Genomic DNA, 12,941 nt, shown 5'->3' on the forward strand with positions numbered 1-12,941 from the left:
GTTGGAATCTGAAGGCATACAAAGACAGTTATCCATAGCTTATACTCCACAGCAAAATGGAGTAGTGGAGAGAAAGAATAGAACAGTTGTAGAGATGGCTAAGGCAATGCTTCATGATAAGAGCATGCCATACTTTCTGTGGGCAGAAGCTGTACATACAGCTGTTTATATTCTGAACAGATCGCCTACAAAAGCTCTTGAGAACATGACTCCTTTTGAAGCCTATAGTGGGAGAAAACCAGGAATTGGTCACTTAAAGGTGTTTGGATCACTCTGTTATGTTCATGTACCAGCTGAAAGAAGACAAAAGCTTGATGCAAAGTCTGTCAAAGGTGTGTTTGTGGGTTATGCAACTTGTGAGAAAGGGTACAGAGTATTTGATCCATGTTCAAGGAAGCTAATTCTATCAAGGGATGTGGTCTTCGATGAAACTATGTCTTGGAATTGGAAGGAGAATTCAGAGAAGTCTATTGCAATAACTAACATTCAAGATCAGTATAGGACTGTGAATGATTTCAGTCTACAAGAAGTGACAGAAATAGTAGACAGTAATCAAATGGAAGAACAAGATAGAGATGTCTCTGAAACTGTTGAGATCACTAGTCCATATGACCATACACCAGTTAAATGGAGAAATATCAATGATATTCTAGCACAATGCAATCTTTGTATTGTGGAGCCAGAGAAGTATGAGGAAGCTGCACAAGATAAAGCTTGGATAAAAGCTATGAAAGAAGAATTGTCCATGATTGAGAAAAATGAGACTTGGAAGCTTGTAGACAGACCAAGTGATAAGCAGGTTATTGGTGTGAAATGGGTGTTCAAAACCAAACTAAATTTGGATGGCTCAGTACAAAAGAACAAGGCAAGGCTGGTTGCTAAAGGATATGTGCAGAAACCAGGACTTGATTACAATGAGACGTTTGCTCCAGTTGCCCGATTGGACACCATCAGAACACTAATTGCACTTGCTGCACACAGAAGCTGGAAGCTATTTCAATTAGACGTTAAGTCTGCTTTCTTAAATGGAATATTGCAGGAAGAAGTATATGTTGATCAACCTGAAGGGTTTGTGATTAGTGGTAAGGAAGATAAGGTTTACAAGCTGCACAAGGCTTTTTATGGCTTGAAACAGGCGCCTAGGGCCTGGTATGGAGAGATTGACAGCTATTTTGCTAAGTGTGGGTTTGAGAAAAGCTTAAGTGAAGCAACTCTCTACACTAAGACAAGGGGAGAAAAGGATATACTAATAGTTTCCATATATGTGGATGATATTGTGTATACTGGAAACAATCAAGATATGCTGGATGAGTTCAAAGATGATATGAAGGAGAAGTATGAGATGTCAGACTTGGGTCTTCTTCACCATTTTCTGGGGATGGGGGTGATTCAAACAGAATCTAGCATCTTCATTCATCAAAAGAAGTATGCCTCTTCTCTGTTGGATAAATTTGGATTGAAAGAATGTAAATCTGTCTCTATTCCTCTTGTGGCTACTGAAAAGTTAAGTAAAGAAGATGGAAGTGGTGCAGCAGATGAAGAGAAATACAGAAAACTTGTAGGCAGTTTATTGTATCTTACTGCTACAAGACCAGATGTGATGTATGCAGCTAGTTTGTTAGCTAGATATATGCATGGCCCTTCTAACAAGCACTATGGGATAGCTAAGAGAGTGCTCAGATATATCAAGGGAACACTGGACTATGGGTTGCATTATATGAAAGGCAAGGAGGCAGTTTTGGTTGGTTTCTGTGATAGTGATTGGGGAGGATCAATAGATGACAGTAAGAGTACCTCAGGCTATGCGTTTTCTTTTGGCAGTGGAGTGTTCTCATGGGCTTCTGTGAAACAAAATTGTGTTGCACTATCCACAGCAGAGGCTGAATATATAAGTGCTGCCGAAGCAACATCTCAAGCTATATGGATCAGGTTTGTTCTTGAAGATTTTGGAGAATTACAAGCTGAGGCAACTTCTGTGCAGTGTGATAACACATCTGCAATCTCAATATCCAAGAACCCTGTGTTTCACCAGAAGACAAAACACATTGACAGGAGATATCACTTCATCAAGGATGCCTTGCAGCAAGGGATAATTGACTTGGTTTACTGTCCTACCAAAGAACAAGTGGCAGACATTTTCACCAAGGCATTACCAAAGGACAGATTCAACTATCTCAGGGACAAACTTGGAGTTATATCAGCTCAAAGCTTAAAGGGGAGTATTAGTGTATAAGCTGTGAGCTAAGTAAAGTTAAAGTAAATAAGCCTTGTTTCTAATTGTGTATTCACTTAGTCTTAGATTATGACAAGTGTAAGGCTGAGATTGTATTGTTGGTTGTGTGTATCCAGCTAAGTCTTGTTAACAGAATTATTCCCTTTTGCACGATTGTGTGTGCTGTGTGGAAAATATACTTTACAAAGGAAGAAAAGGTTCCTCTGTAACTTGCAGAGAGAATAGCAGTCATTTCTACATTCTCAGTGCATTTTCTCCTTCTTCCATTTTACAAAACGCTAACATCTCTCACTTTCAAAAGTCAGTACTAGTTGATTCCCTTGTCGTCGTACAAATTTGCATCAACTCCTCCGCCACCCCATCCATCTCTTCATCCTCTTTCTTCTTCATTTTGTCACTTAATTCCAATGCCTTTATCCTCACACCCTCTCCAATTTTCTCCACCACATCTCTGATCACCTTCGCTACCTCTTCCCGTCGTAAACTGCCTCCTCCGCCGGTTCTTATAACCTCCACACCAACGCCAACCTCCTCCACCAGTCTGGCGTTTAATGGCTGGTCAAGTTGCATGGGCATGGCTATAATCGGAACACCAAACTTGATGCTCTCCAACACCGAGCTCCATCCACAGTGACTCACAAACCCACGAACACTAGAATGCTTCAATATTTTTGCCTGTGGGGCCCAATCCTCCACTATCATCCCCCTCTCCCCTACCCTCTCCCCAAACCCTTTTGGCAAAACATCTTCAACCCTGGTACTTTTCTCTTCCTTAGGAAACCTAATAACCCAAATGAAACTCACTTGGCTAAGCTCCAATCCAAGAGCTATCTCTTGTATTTCCTCCTTGGACAAAAAGTACTCGCTCCCGAAGGACACAAACACGACTGAAGCTCTTTCCCTTTCGTTTAGCCATTTGATGATCGACGATTCCTCATCGACTTTTTGATCCATTGGGTCTTGAACAAGTGAACCGACGGGCACAATCTTCTTCTCCATTAACTTTGAGAGAGAATCAATATATTTTGATTCAATCTCTCCAGAAGTCTTTACCAAAATGATGTTACGAGACCGATCACTGCACAGCAGTGCGCGTTCTACGTCCTTGATGCCATTTGCTGAAGATTCCAGCACACTGCTGAACTTCTTAGTTTCGTAATCCCGAAGATAGATGGAAGGATAAGGGAATAGAACATTAGGGTTCTTGAGATGGTGAACATAAAATGAAATCACGGCAGCACTGGTGGTAAAGAACTCGACGGCCGGAATGTTGTGCGACGAAGCTAGGGAGGGTGCCCATGGCTGGAGAAAATCATATATGAGCAAATCTGGTTTTAGGGTACTGAGGATTTGGGAGAAGTTATCGCTGGACATGTCGAAGGCTTTTTTGAGAGTGGGCATGAGATGGGGTGGGAGGCCATTGGTGGTGTGGTAGTGAGGTGGCAACTCATCGTGTGGAAGATGAAGTTCCACAAACTCAATGCAGTGAGAGTATTTCTGAGGGAGTTTGGGCTTGATGCAGCTGAGATTTACCGGTGTGGAGCAAATAAGGATGTGAAAATCTCTGCGATCGGTAAGTTTCTTGGCTAGCTCTAGGAAGGGAGAAATATGGCCGTGACCTAACCATGGAAGCATAAGGATGCTAATGCTTCTGTGATGATCAGAATAAACCATTTTTTTCCCCTAAATTTGGCTCTTTTTTTGTTGTTGGTTGTAGATGATTGTAGGCCCCTAGTTACGTTAAATTTTGGTGGATATATATACCTATATAGTGCAAGATATGTAGAATTTGAAGAAATACGTGGAACCTTCATATGGATGGTTCCTGTAAGTAGTAGGAATTTGCGGATTAAGTTTTATGAAAAAGACGTATATGGCCAATGAAGTAAGAAAAAAGCAGCTTAAACTTGGCTTTCTTCAATTAGTTAGCTGGACATTTAATTTTCACATAGTACTCTTCTAAGTGGAATTGAACTTCTAATCAGAGGTGATGAATGGTCCAAACTCTTCCGTCTCTAGATGAAAGTTATTTAATAATTGTCAAAAAATAATAAAAATAAAAAGTTGCTCCTAATCTCTAACCAGGTTTCAAGGTTTCAAAGCATTGTACTCATGGTTTCAAGGTTCAAGGTATCGTAATTACGGTTTCAGGGTTGGTATAATTATGTTTCACAATATCGTAATTATGGCTTAAGTATCGTATCATTAAGTAATTTTAGACTCAATCTTTGTCATCGGCTTAATTAAGTATTTGTTATTGCATGCCGTGGGTGCTTAGGTCATCTCCAATTGCAAAGGGTCATAGGCCAAAATATAACACCGTCTCCAACCGATGGCTACGCCAAAGGGCTTGTGGGCCCCACTCGACTATATCTTATCCACCAAGCTAGCGGGTTGGCCAAAAGAGCCAGCCAGCCAGCCCATTTCACCCAGCCCAACCTATTCCAATGACTACCTGGCATCATGCTGACGCCAGCTAACAACAGCTAGCTGATGTCAGGTTACGGTTGGAATTTGAATTTTTTTTAAGCAAAATTAAAAAAAAAAAAGATTCTAATTTTTTTTTTCCCTATTAATACCTAAGTCATTTTTATACCATTTCTCACATCATTTTCACCATTCCATATTATTTTACCCCATTTTATTTCAATTCTCCACATTCTATTAAGGACAAGTGGCACAAAATATGTCCGAAAACCTTATTTTAATATGGTAGTTTGACTCAATTAATCATATTAATTCAATTAAAATAATAAATTATTGAGTGTTTAAAAAATAGTCCCATTCGGTCGAAGATTGATATTTTCGTCAAAAAGCTATGTTTTGATCGGTTGAAAATGGTACAAAATATAGTCTGACACTGTTCATTAATAAAAATCTTTTAAGACTATACGACTGAAGCAGATAAAACCGCATCATGCATACGAGGAGGTGGCAACTCTCCCTCAGCGTTTCACCTTGCTAGAATGTAAAGCAGATAAAACCGCATCATGCATGGGACCATCTCTTTCTCTGTTGCATAAACAAAAGATCGATATTGATAGAGGTGGGCAGTGAGGTGGCACACAAGATAATACAAACCAAATAAAAGCTGCTTGAAGTCTAGTATGTGAGGCGGCGCGTAGCGGAGGGGCCCATGCATGATGCGGTTTATCTTTTAGCAAACTCTAGAACATGACTTATATATAAAATAAAGATATGTATTAATTTTTATAACAGAAGCATCTTTTGGCAAACTCTAGAACGTGACTTATATATAACAAAAAATTTTAAACGAGAGACTTATTTTTCTTTTCTCTCCTCTTAATATATGCGAGTCCGTTATATCAAGTCTCATTTTATGAAAAAAATATTTACAACAAAAATTTACGTAAATTTTATTTTATTAACACAAAACGTTGTATAATGCAACATATTATAAATCTTTCTCGTTTTGTTGACACGAAATATTACATAGCAATATAGCCGTATTAGGTAAGTTGTAAAAGCACACCACACATGTGCTTTTTCTGTTGGAATATATGCACACAGATTCTTTGGATCTACTGCTGCTGTTGCGGCTGAGAATGAATGGTCCCTCAAAATTTGCGTCTCTCTTCTTCTTTCACATGACTTACTTTAGACCTAGATTTTTCGTTGGTGTTCAGGTGTCGTAATTGCATACATAAAAGTATTGCTGAGTCATATAGTCGATCATCTTTTGTGTCACACAAATCAATATACTTGAAAGCTTCATTTTAAACATAAGTATTACGATGTAATTGCATATGTGAAAGTATTGTTGACTCATAGTAGTCAATCGTCTTTTGTGTCACACGTATCAATATACCTTTGGATTATTAGGATTGTTCACAGATAAGTTAAGTCTGTATTAAGTTCTTTTCTTGCCTTTTGACGAAGGAGTTTTATTTATAATATCATATATTACTTTATAAAGTAGTTCAAGGTCATTTAAGTTAATTTCTTAGTTATTAGTTTAGGCTGACAGAACAGAAACAAGAGTTGTTAATTTAACAGGGTTAATCATAACTAAAACTTGAACAAAATTAGTTAAAAGTGACATATGGTTTAATGGAAGATACAAAAACAATAGATCTATTTTACATAAGTACAAATAAAGGAGATTCAGGCAAGATTACAACCTTGGCCGGCAAGGTTCGTCCTCTTGCAGACAGTGACGGATCTAGAATTTTAAACTCGGAGGGTCCCAATAATAAAGGTCAAAAAATTTATAGACAAAAGTAACGTCGAAAAGTTAAATATAATACATTTCATTCAAAAATCATGTGCAAAACAACATTACAAGCTATAAAATCCTAATTAAAGCGTCCACGACGAGGTTTCATAGTCTGAAAATGTTCTATGATAGCTTCATTACCAATACATGAAAAAACATCTTTCTCAATGTAAACAACTAAGTTGTCATTCAACCATTGATCTCCTATTTTGTTGCGAAGTGGATTCTTAATGATATTCATAACGGAAAATGTCATCTCCACTGAAGCAATTGCAACTGGTAAAACCAAAGTCAACTGAACAACCAAATATACATATGCAAATGTTTGATGCAACCCTTTCTCCACCATTTTCTTAGCAAGCTCATTAATCCCCTGCAATTGAGAAAAATCATTATCAAAACGCACAAAATGGGAACTCATACTTTGTAGGCCTACAAGGTCCCATTTGCAAATATGCTCTTCGGACCTCATCTTGAATATTAGAAGGATAATCTTTCATTCGAATTCTTTTTCCCGGGTCTCTCTCAAGATTATTAAAATCAATGTCACACTCATTTTGTCTTGAGCTTGAACTATCCGAACAAGTAGATGGTGCTATTGGCTTTGGCTTGAAAAATCTTTCCATATTTTTTATTTCTAAACTACACATTTAACCAAAAACACAAAACATATTCCAATCAAGCAATAAACAAAAATTCCATCTAAATTTCAATGATAAAATGAGTATACAAACATAAAACATATCAACAATCATATCAATAATAGACTAAAAATCTCCAACAATATCTAATATAATTTAATTGAGATTAGATTAGAATACCAAAAAGTTTACTTGAATTTTGAACCAAATAGTGGTAGTTTGGAGAATTGAAACAAGTGGAGGTATGATATTAGAGTAATGTAATTATAATATGGGATTGGGTGGGATTAGAAATTTAGGGTTTTGGAATTGGGTGAATATAAGAAAGATGGGGGGATTAGGGGGGCAAAACAGAGGAATAGGGAAAGGACTCTTGGGAAAGATGGCCCGTGTGGGGCTAGGCCTTAAAAAAGAGAGTATGGAATCATGGACAAACGGCACCGTTTATCTCAGGCTTAAAAGAATATAAAATATAAAAAATAAACAAATTAAACAAATTGGCCAAAACACTGCGTTTTGGACCAACTTTTAAAAAGGCATGTTTGTTTTCTTTCTTCTCCCCCACGGCCCCGCTGTCTTCGTCTTCGTTGCAAGCTGCAACCTTCAAGCTGCAGCCTGCAGTACAGACCTCGTGTTCAAGTACGAGGGGTCCTCCGGAAAATTTCTAGCAGCATTTTAGAATCGCCGAGGGGTCCTGGGACCTCCCAGGTCCCTCTGTAGATCCGTCTCTGCTTGCAGACACCTCTCCTTGTATTTTACAGTGATTGAAATCTTGGAAAATGAAATATAAACGAGGTTTACTAAAGGGATTCGATACTACAACAAAGGGAATGGTCAGAGCTTCTAAAACTGGACAAAAGAAAGCTTTCTATGGTAGACCTGCGACTTGAAATGGACAAGGGGTAGACAAATTAAAGCTTTTTTTGGTTTCACTGTTGAGTGTACTGAGAGTTGCTTGATTGATTGGTTGAGAGAGAGTTTATGCTTGTGCCCTTCATTGCTTTTATAGACTTTTCTAGCCTAATTGTCCAAGTCTTCCCTTTTAGTGATGTCTTCCAGAGCATGGTAAGTCATCATCAGCTTTTGCTAATCACCTACCCATGCCATGGAAAAGTACTTATTGCTGAGGTTGAGCTGCCCTATGTAGCTTCACTTCTCACATAGGCTTGCTGTTTATTAGTTGCCAAAAAACAATTTTAAATTCATCTTGGGCTGCCAACTGTCAGAGCCCAATCCTTTTCTGGTTTTCGTATGCCTGGGTCTTTAATAGTATTGAGCTCAATATTAAATATCTATCCAAACAGTGCCTCTTTTAATCATTATTATGTCTGCTAATCAAGACATTGATAATAATTAAAATTTTGGTGCCTCTTTTAATCATTATTATGTCTCTCTTCTTCTTTACATGGCTTACTTTAGACCTAGATTTTTCGTTGGTGTTCAGGTGTCGTAATTGCATTGTAAGAACCCGTACTTTTAGAAAATATATTTATACGATTATTTGACGGTAACGTGTGTATATATACATATATATTTGTATATGTATATATGTTTTTATCCGTTGAACTACATGTTTATATATTTATTCTATTACATATAAATATACAACTTATTTTTCTAGCTTTTGTTTGCTGAGCACTTAGTTTGGTGTTTGTAGTTAGCCGTACAGTTGTAATATGGCGGCTAAGAGAGTCCTCTAATTGGTTCAAAGGGGCGGCCCATGATGGCTTTGGCTCCAATTGGATAACCAAAGTCCTTGTATCAACAGCTCATGTTAAAATTTCAAGAGTCATATACCACCTGTCCATTGTATGCAATTTTAATGCCACCTCCAGATTTAATTTAGTTAGGTTTAGGGAAGATGTGATGGTGTGGAGGAAAATAATTGTGGTTGAGATTTCCAATTCAAGAATGGTGAGGGCTTTGACGCTGTTTATATATGATGGTTTGAGGGAAAGCTCTAGATGGTACTCTGTCATACGGGAGTTGATCTAGATGGTGGACTCTTGTAATAGAGGGTCAGAGCAATGCTTTGGAATTCAGATAGGGGAAATAAGGCAGACCTTTACAGAAATTGATTTTATTAAATTTCGTGAAGTGCTATAATATTCTTGATCTTTTTGGTTGATTTATATGGTTGGATTTTAATTGGCTAATTGCTTTAGTTAATTGTTTATTTGTTATTGGGTATAAAATTATGGCTGAAACGTTATTCGTTGAGAATATGCTGTGATACATGTGAAAGATAAAATGACATCATTTGTGCATCATTCATATTGATGTGGTTTGAATTTCAGTGTTCAAATTGGAAGTATGGAAATGATGGTAGTTGGAAAGGATATTTTGTGTAGTTCATTGTGAAACCAGTTCTAGGCTAGCCCGATGTGCACAGTAGAATAGGATATCGATGAGAATTGTCGATGTGGGTGATTTGGGCTGGAGATCAATGAATTAGATAAGATGACTAGCAAAAGGGGTTTATGAACTTGGGGTATCATATGGGGGTTAGTTTCTATAATAGAACATTCGAACGACCTTCACAGGGGTAAAATGCATGGTATGGGACGTGCAGGTCCGTGTGTTATATTATATAAATTAACGGGGGTAGGTGAAGAGGTTCAATTGCATTCATGCATTATTATCAATAATGATTTGATATTTGGCTATATGATTTCATGACACTAAGTTAATAGTATCAATTTACTCTGATAAGGTTATGTCCCTATTGAGTTGTTGAAGCTCACCCCTCTATTGTTATGTAGGTTTAAGAACTAAACAGTCAAAAAGGGTATACGGGATGAGATCGGATTAAGTGTGAGTATAGAATTTTGTATTAACTTATTTTAGTCTTGTAAAGAATTATCGATTTCTTGTTATAAGAGGAATTTCATATTTTTCCACCCATTTTCACTTTCCTTTTATTTAATTTTATTTTTAGCTTGCGCACCGGATTTGGGTTCGAGATTTTTCCTATTGACTCCGGATTCGAGGCGTGACAGGCATACATAAAAGTATTGCTGACTCATATAGTCGATTGTCTTTTGTGTCACACAAATCAATATACCTGGAAGCTTCATTTTAAACACGATGTAATTGCATATATAAAAGATGTAATTGCATATGTAAAAGTATTGCTAACTCATAATAGTCAACCGTCTTTTGTGTTGCACATATCAATATACCTTTCCTTTCTTTTTGGTAAATATTTAAAAACTGAGAATTATTACATGTACTAACAAAATCTACTACTTCACTCTTCATAAGAATCAGTACTAGGGTTACGTTATAATTTTGTTAGTGTTCGGGCTAGATTTGTCCCTTACATAACTTCCCCCTGTCTTGCTTGTCAGGCAGAGTTTGTTGCTTGGTTTCTGCAATATACGTTTATCAGTTTGAAGGGTGCCTTCGTGGGGCCTTTGTTAGGCCGATAGCATAGAAACAAGAGTAGTTGATATAGAAACAATAGATTTATTTTACATAAGTACAAATAAAGGAGATTTAGGCAAGATTACAACCTTGGCCGGCAAGGTTCGTCCTCTTGTAGACACCTCTCCTTGTATTTTACAGTGATTGAAATCTTGGAAAATGAAATATAAACGAGGTTTACTAAAGGGATTTGATACTACAACAAAGGGAATGGTAGCAGAGCTTCTAAAACTGGACAAAAGAAAGCTTTCTACGATGGACTTGTGACTTGAAATGGACAAGGGGTGAACAAATTAAAGCTTTTTCTGGTTTCACTGTTGAGTGTACTAAGAGTTGCTTGATTGATTGGTTGTGAGAGAGTATAAGCTTGTGCCCTTCATTGCTTTTATAGACTTTTCTACCCTAATTGTCCAAGCCTTTGTTTTTGGTGATGGCTTCTAGAGCATAATGAGTCATCATCATCTTTTGCTAATCATCTACCCATGCCATGGAAAAGTACTTTTTGCTGAGGGTGAGCTGCCCTCTGTCGCTTGTCATTTATCACATAGGCTTGCTGCCTATCAGTTGCCAAAAAATGATTTTAAATTCAACTTAGGCTGCCAACTGTTAGAGCCTAATCCTTTTCTGATTTTCGCATGCCTGGGTCTTCAATTGTACTGAGCTCAACATTAACAAACAGTGCCTCTTTTAATCATTATTAAGTCTGCTAATCATGACATTGATAATGATTAAAATTGAATGCTTGTCGAAACTAGGTATTAGTGCCATTTAACTTAGCCATTTTAAATAAACCTTTGCACTAACCCATGATTCCCAACGTTAACTACTTGCCCTTTATATAACCACCACTTTACTCTTTTTGGCCATTACCTTCAACAAGATTTATTCTTAGAGCCACCAAATTCTCTCGAATTTTAATCTTTCCCTGATTTAGCTCTAGCTACTTTCTTCACCTTTCGAATTTAGTAAGGGTTCCTAAATCACGCTCTGCATGTGAGTCTAGAGAGGGCATTGTCACTTTTTGCCACTGTCTCAACGGCCTTCACCGCCCTCGGGTTAGCCTCAACCTTCCCATTTTCTTTCTTGAAGATAAGGCCTATTCACTGGGACTTGCCTGGACCTCCAAAGTTCCCGTTGCTGTGGAAAGCAACATGCCTGCAAAGGAGTGGTTCACTGTTGCCAAAATTAGATTAACCGAAATCAACCCAATTAAGTCCAAATTTTAATGATTGCAAGTGTATGAATTGTTAAGTAGTATAGTAGGCAAGCACAAGATTGTTCCAACTAAGATTGAAATAATTCTAATTATCTAACTAAATTTGTATTGCACTTGAATTGAAATGGAAAAATTGATGATTTGAGAAAGAACTTTGAAATTGTAAACGTACAAAAATCAAATGAGCTTAAATAAATGACAAGAACAACAAAGAAATCAAATTATAAATCAATTGCGAAAGACACTAGAGCATCTGATTCACCATAACCAATCTAACTCAATTCTTACAGTTAATTATTAATGAGCAATCATCCAAATTGACGGTCTAGTTCCTCTAATTCATATAGTATCCATGACATCTAGATTACTATGTATACTTATATGTGCTAACAATCTATGGCATCTAGATTACTAAACACACACGAGTTCATTAACAATTTGAGAACTACTTAAGAGACTGCATGAAACCTAGTGTATGACATCTACATCAAGGAATTCATGGTACCATTTGCAAGACGCTAAAATCGAATTAACAACATGGCATGTGCGTTAACTCGCATCAAATACACTCAACTCAAACCAAAGTGGTGGCCAATCACCAAGATTAAAATCAAGCTCATAAGCACATCAAAATGATACTCAACTTGAATGAAAATTCATAAATAATTAAACTGTGAAATTAAGAATTCATAGTTAGGCTATATCATAGCCCTAGCGAAAAGAAATTAGTTACAGAACATAATTGGAAATATTATTGAATTCATAATAAATAAGAAGAAAATTTAGTTTAGAAAAAGCCTGAAAATCCCCTTGCTCCGCCGCTGCTTTCTTCTATTTTCTCTGTCGATGCCTTCTTCAATGATCCTTAAAGATCAGCAAAATATTCCAAATTAATGCCAAGCAGCCACTCATTTTTCTTCCTTTCTCTTCCCCTTTTGATTCATTTAGTTTCCGTAACCGACAAGGACTTAAACACCAATTTATTACCTTGTGCCTCTTGGGTTTAATCGCTGCAGATGTAGCCTTTATATTGCCCTCTTCGATTCCCTGGTTGTTTTGAAACGGTAATCGTATTTTTCCTAAATGGACATCCTCTAATTCTGAAAGTGATCAAATCCCCACACCAACTGAACCAACTCATCATCAAAATTCTCATATTTATACTCTTAGTGAAGACCCGACTTGAAG

The 12,941-nt window shown here is 37.2% G+C and overlaps 2 protein-coding genes across 2 annotated transcripts; both read right to left on the minus strand.

The window, feature by feature from the left end:
• Window positions 1-2,527: 2,527 nt before the first annotated feature.
• LOC137733137 (UDP-glucosyltransferase 29-like) lies at window positions 2,528-3,942 on the minus strand. Its single transcript, XM_068472297.1, has one exon. It carries the CDS (start codon window positions 3,905-3,907, stop codon window positions 2,528-2,530), a length of 1,380 nt encoding a protein of 459 aa, XP_068328398.1. The 5' UTR covers window positions 3,908-3,942.
• Window positions 3,943-6,549: 2,607 nt separating this feature from the next.
• On the minus strand, window positions 6,550-7,096 carry LOC137733605 (uncharacterized). Its single transcript, XM_068472737.1, has 2 exons — window positions 6,938-7,096; window positions 6,550-6,843 (listed from the first exon to the last, which is right to left on the minus strand). Exons 1-2 carry the CDS (start codon window positions 7,094-7,096, stop codon window positions 6,550-6,552), a joined length of 453 nt encoding a protein of 150 aa, XP_068328838.1.
• Window positions 7,097-12,941: the final 5,845 nt, after the last annotated feature.

Source organism: Pyrus communis, chromosome 5 (genome assembly GCF_963583255.1).
Source record: "Pyrus communis chromosome 5, drPyrComm1.1, whole genome shotgun sequence".
NCBI classification, from domain to species: domain Eukaryota; kingdom Viridiplantae; phylum Streptophyta; class Magnoliopsida; order Rosales; family Rosaceae; genus Pyrus; species Pyrus communis.

Coding starts and splice junctions, on each gene's coding strand:
- LOC137733137 (XM_068472297.1), bottom strand. CDS start 3,907: ATGGTTTATTCTGATCATCACAGAAGCATTAGCATCCTTATGCTTCCA.
- LOC137733605 (XM_068472737.1), bottom strand. CDS start 7,096: ATGGAAAGATTTTTCAAGCCAAAGCCAATAGCACCATCTACTTGTTCG. Junction 6,844..6,937: donor CTTCTAATATTCAAGATGAG/GTCCGAAGAGCA, acceptor TCTCAATTGCAG/GGGATTAATGAGCTTGCTAA.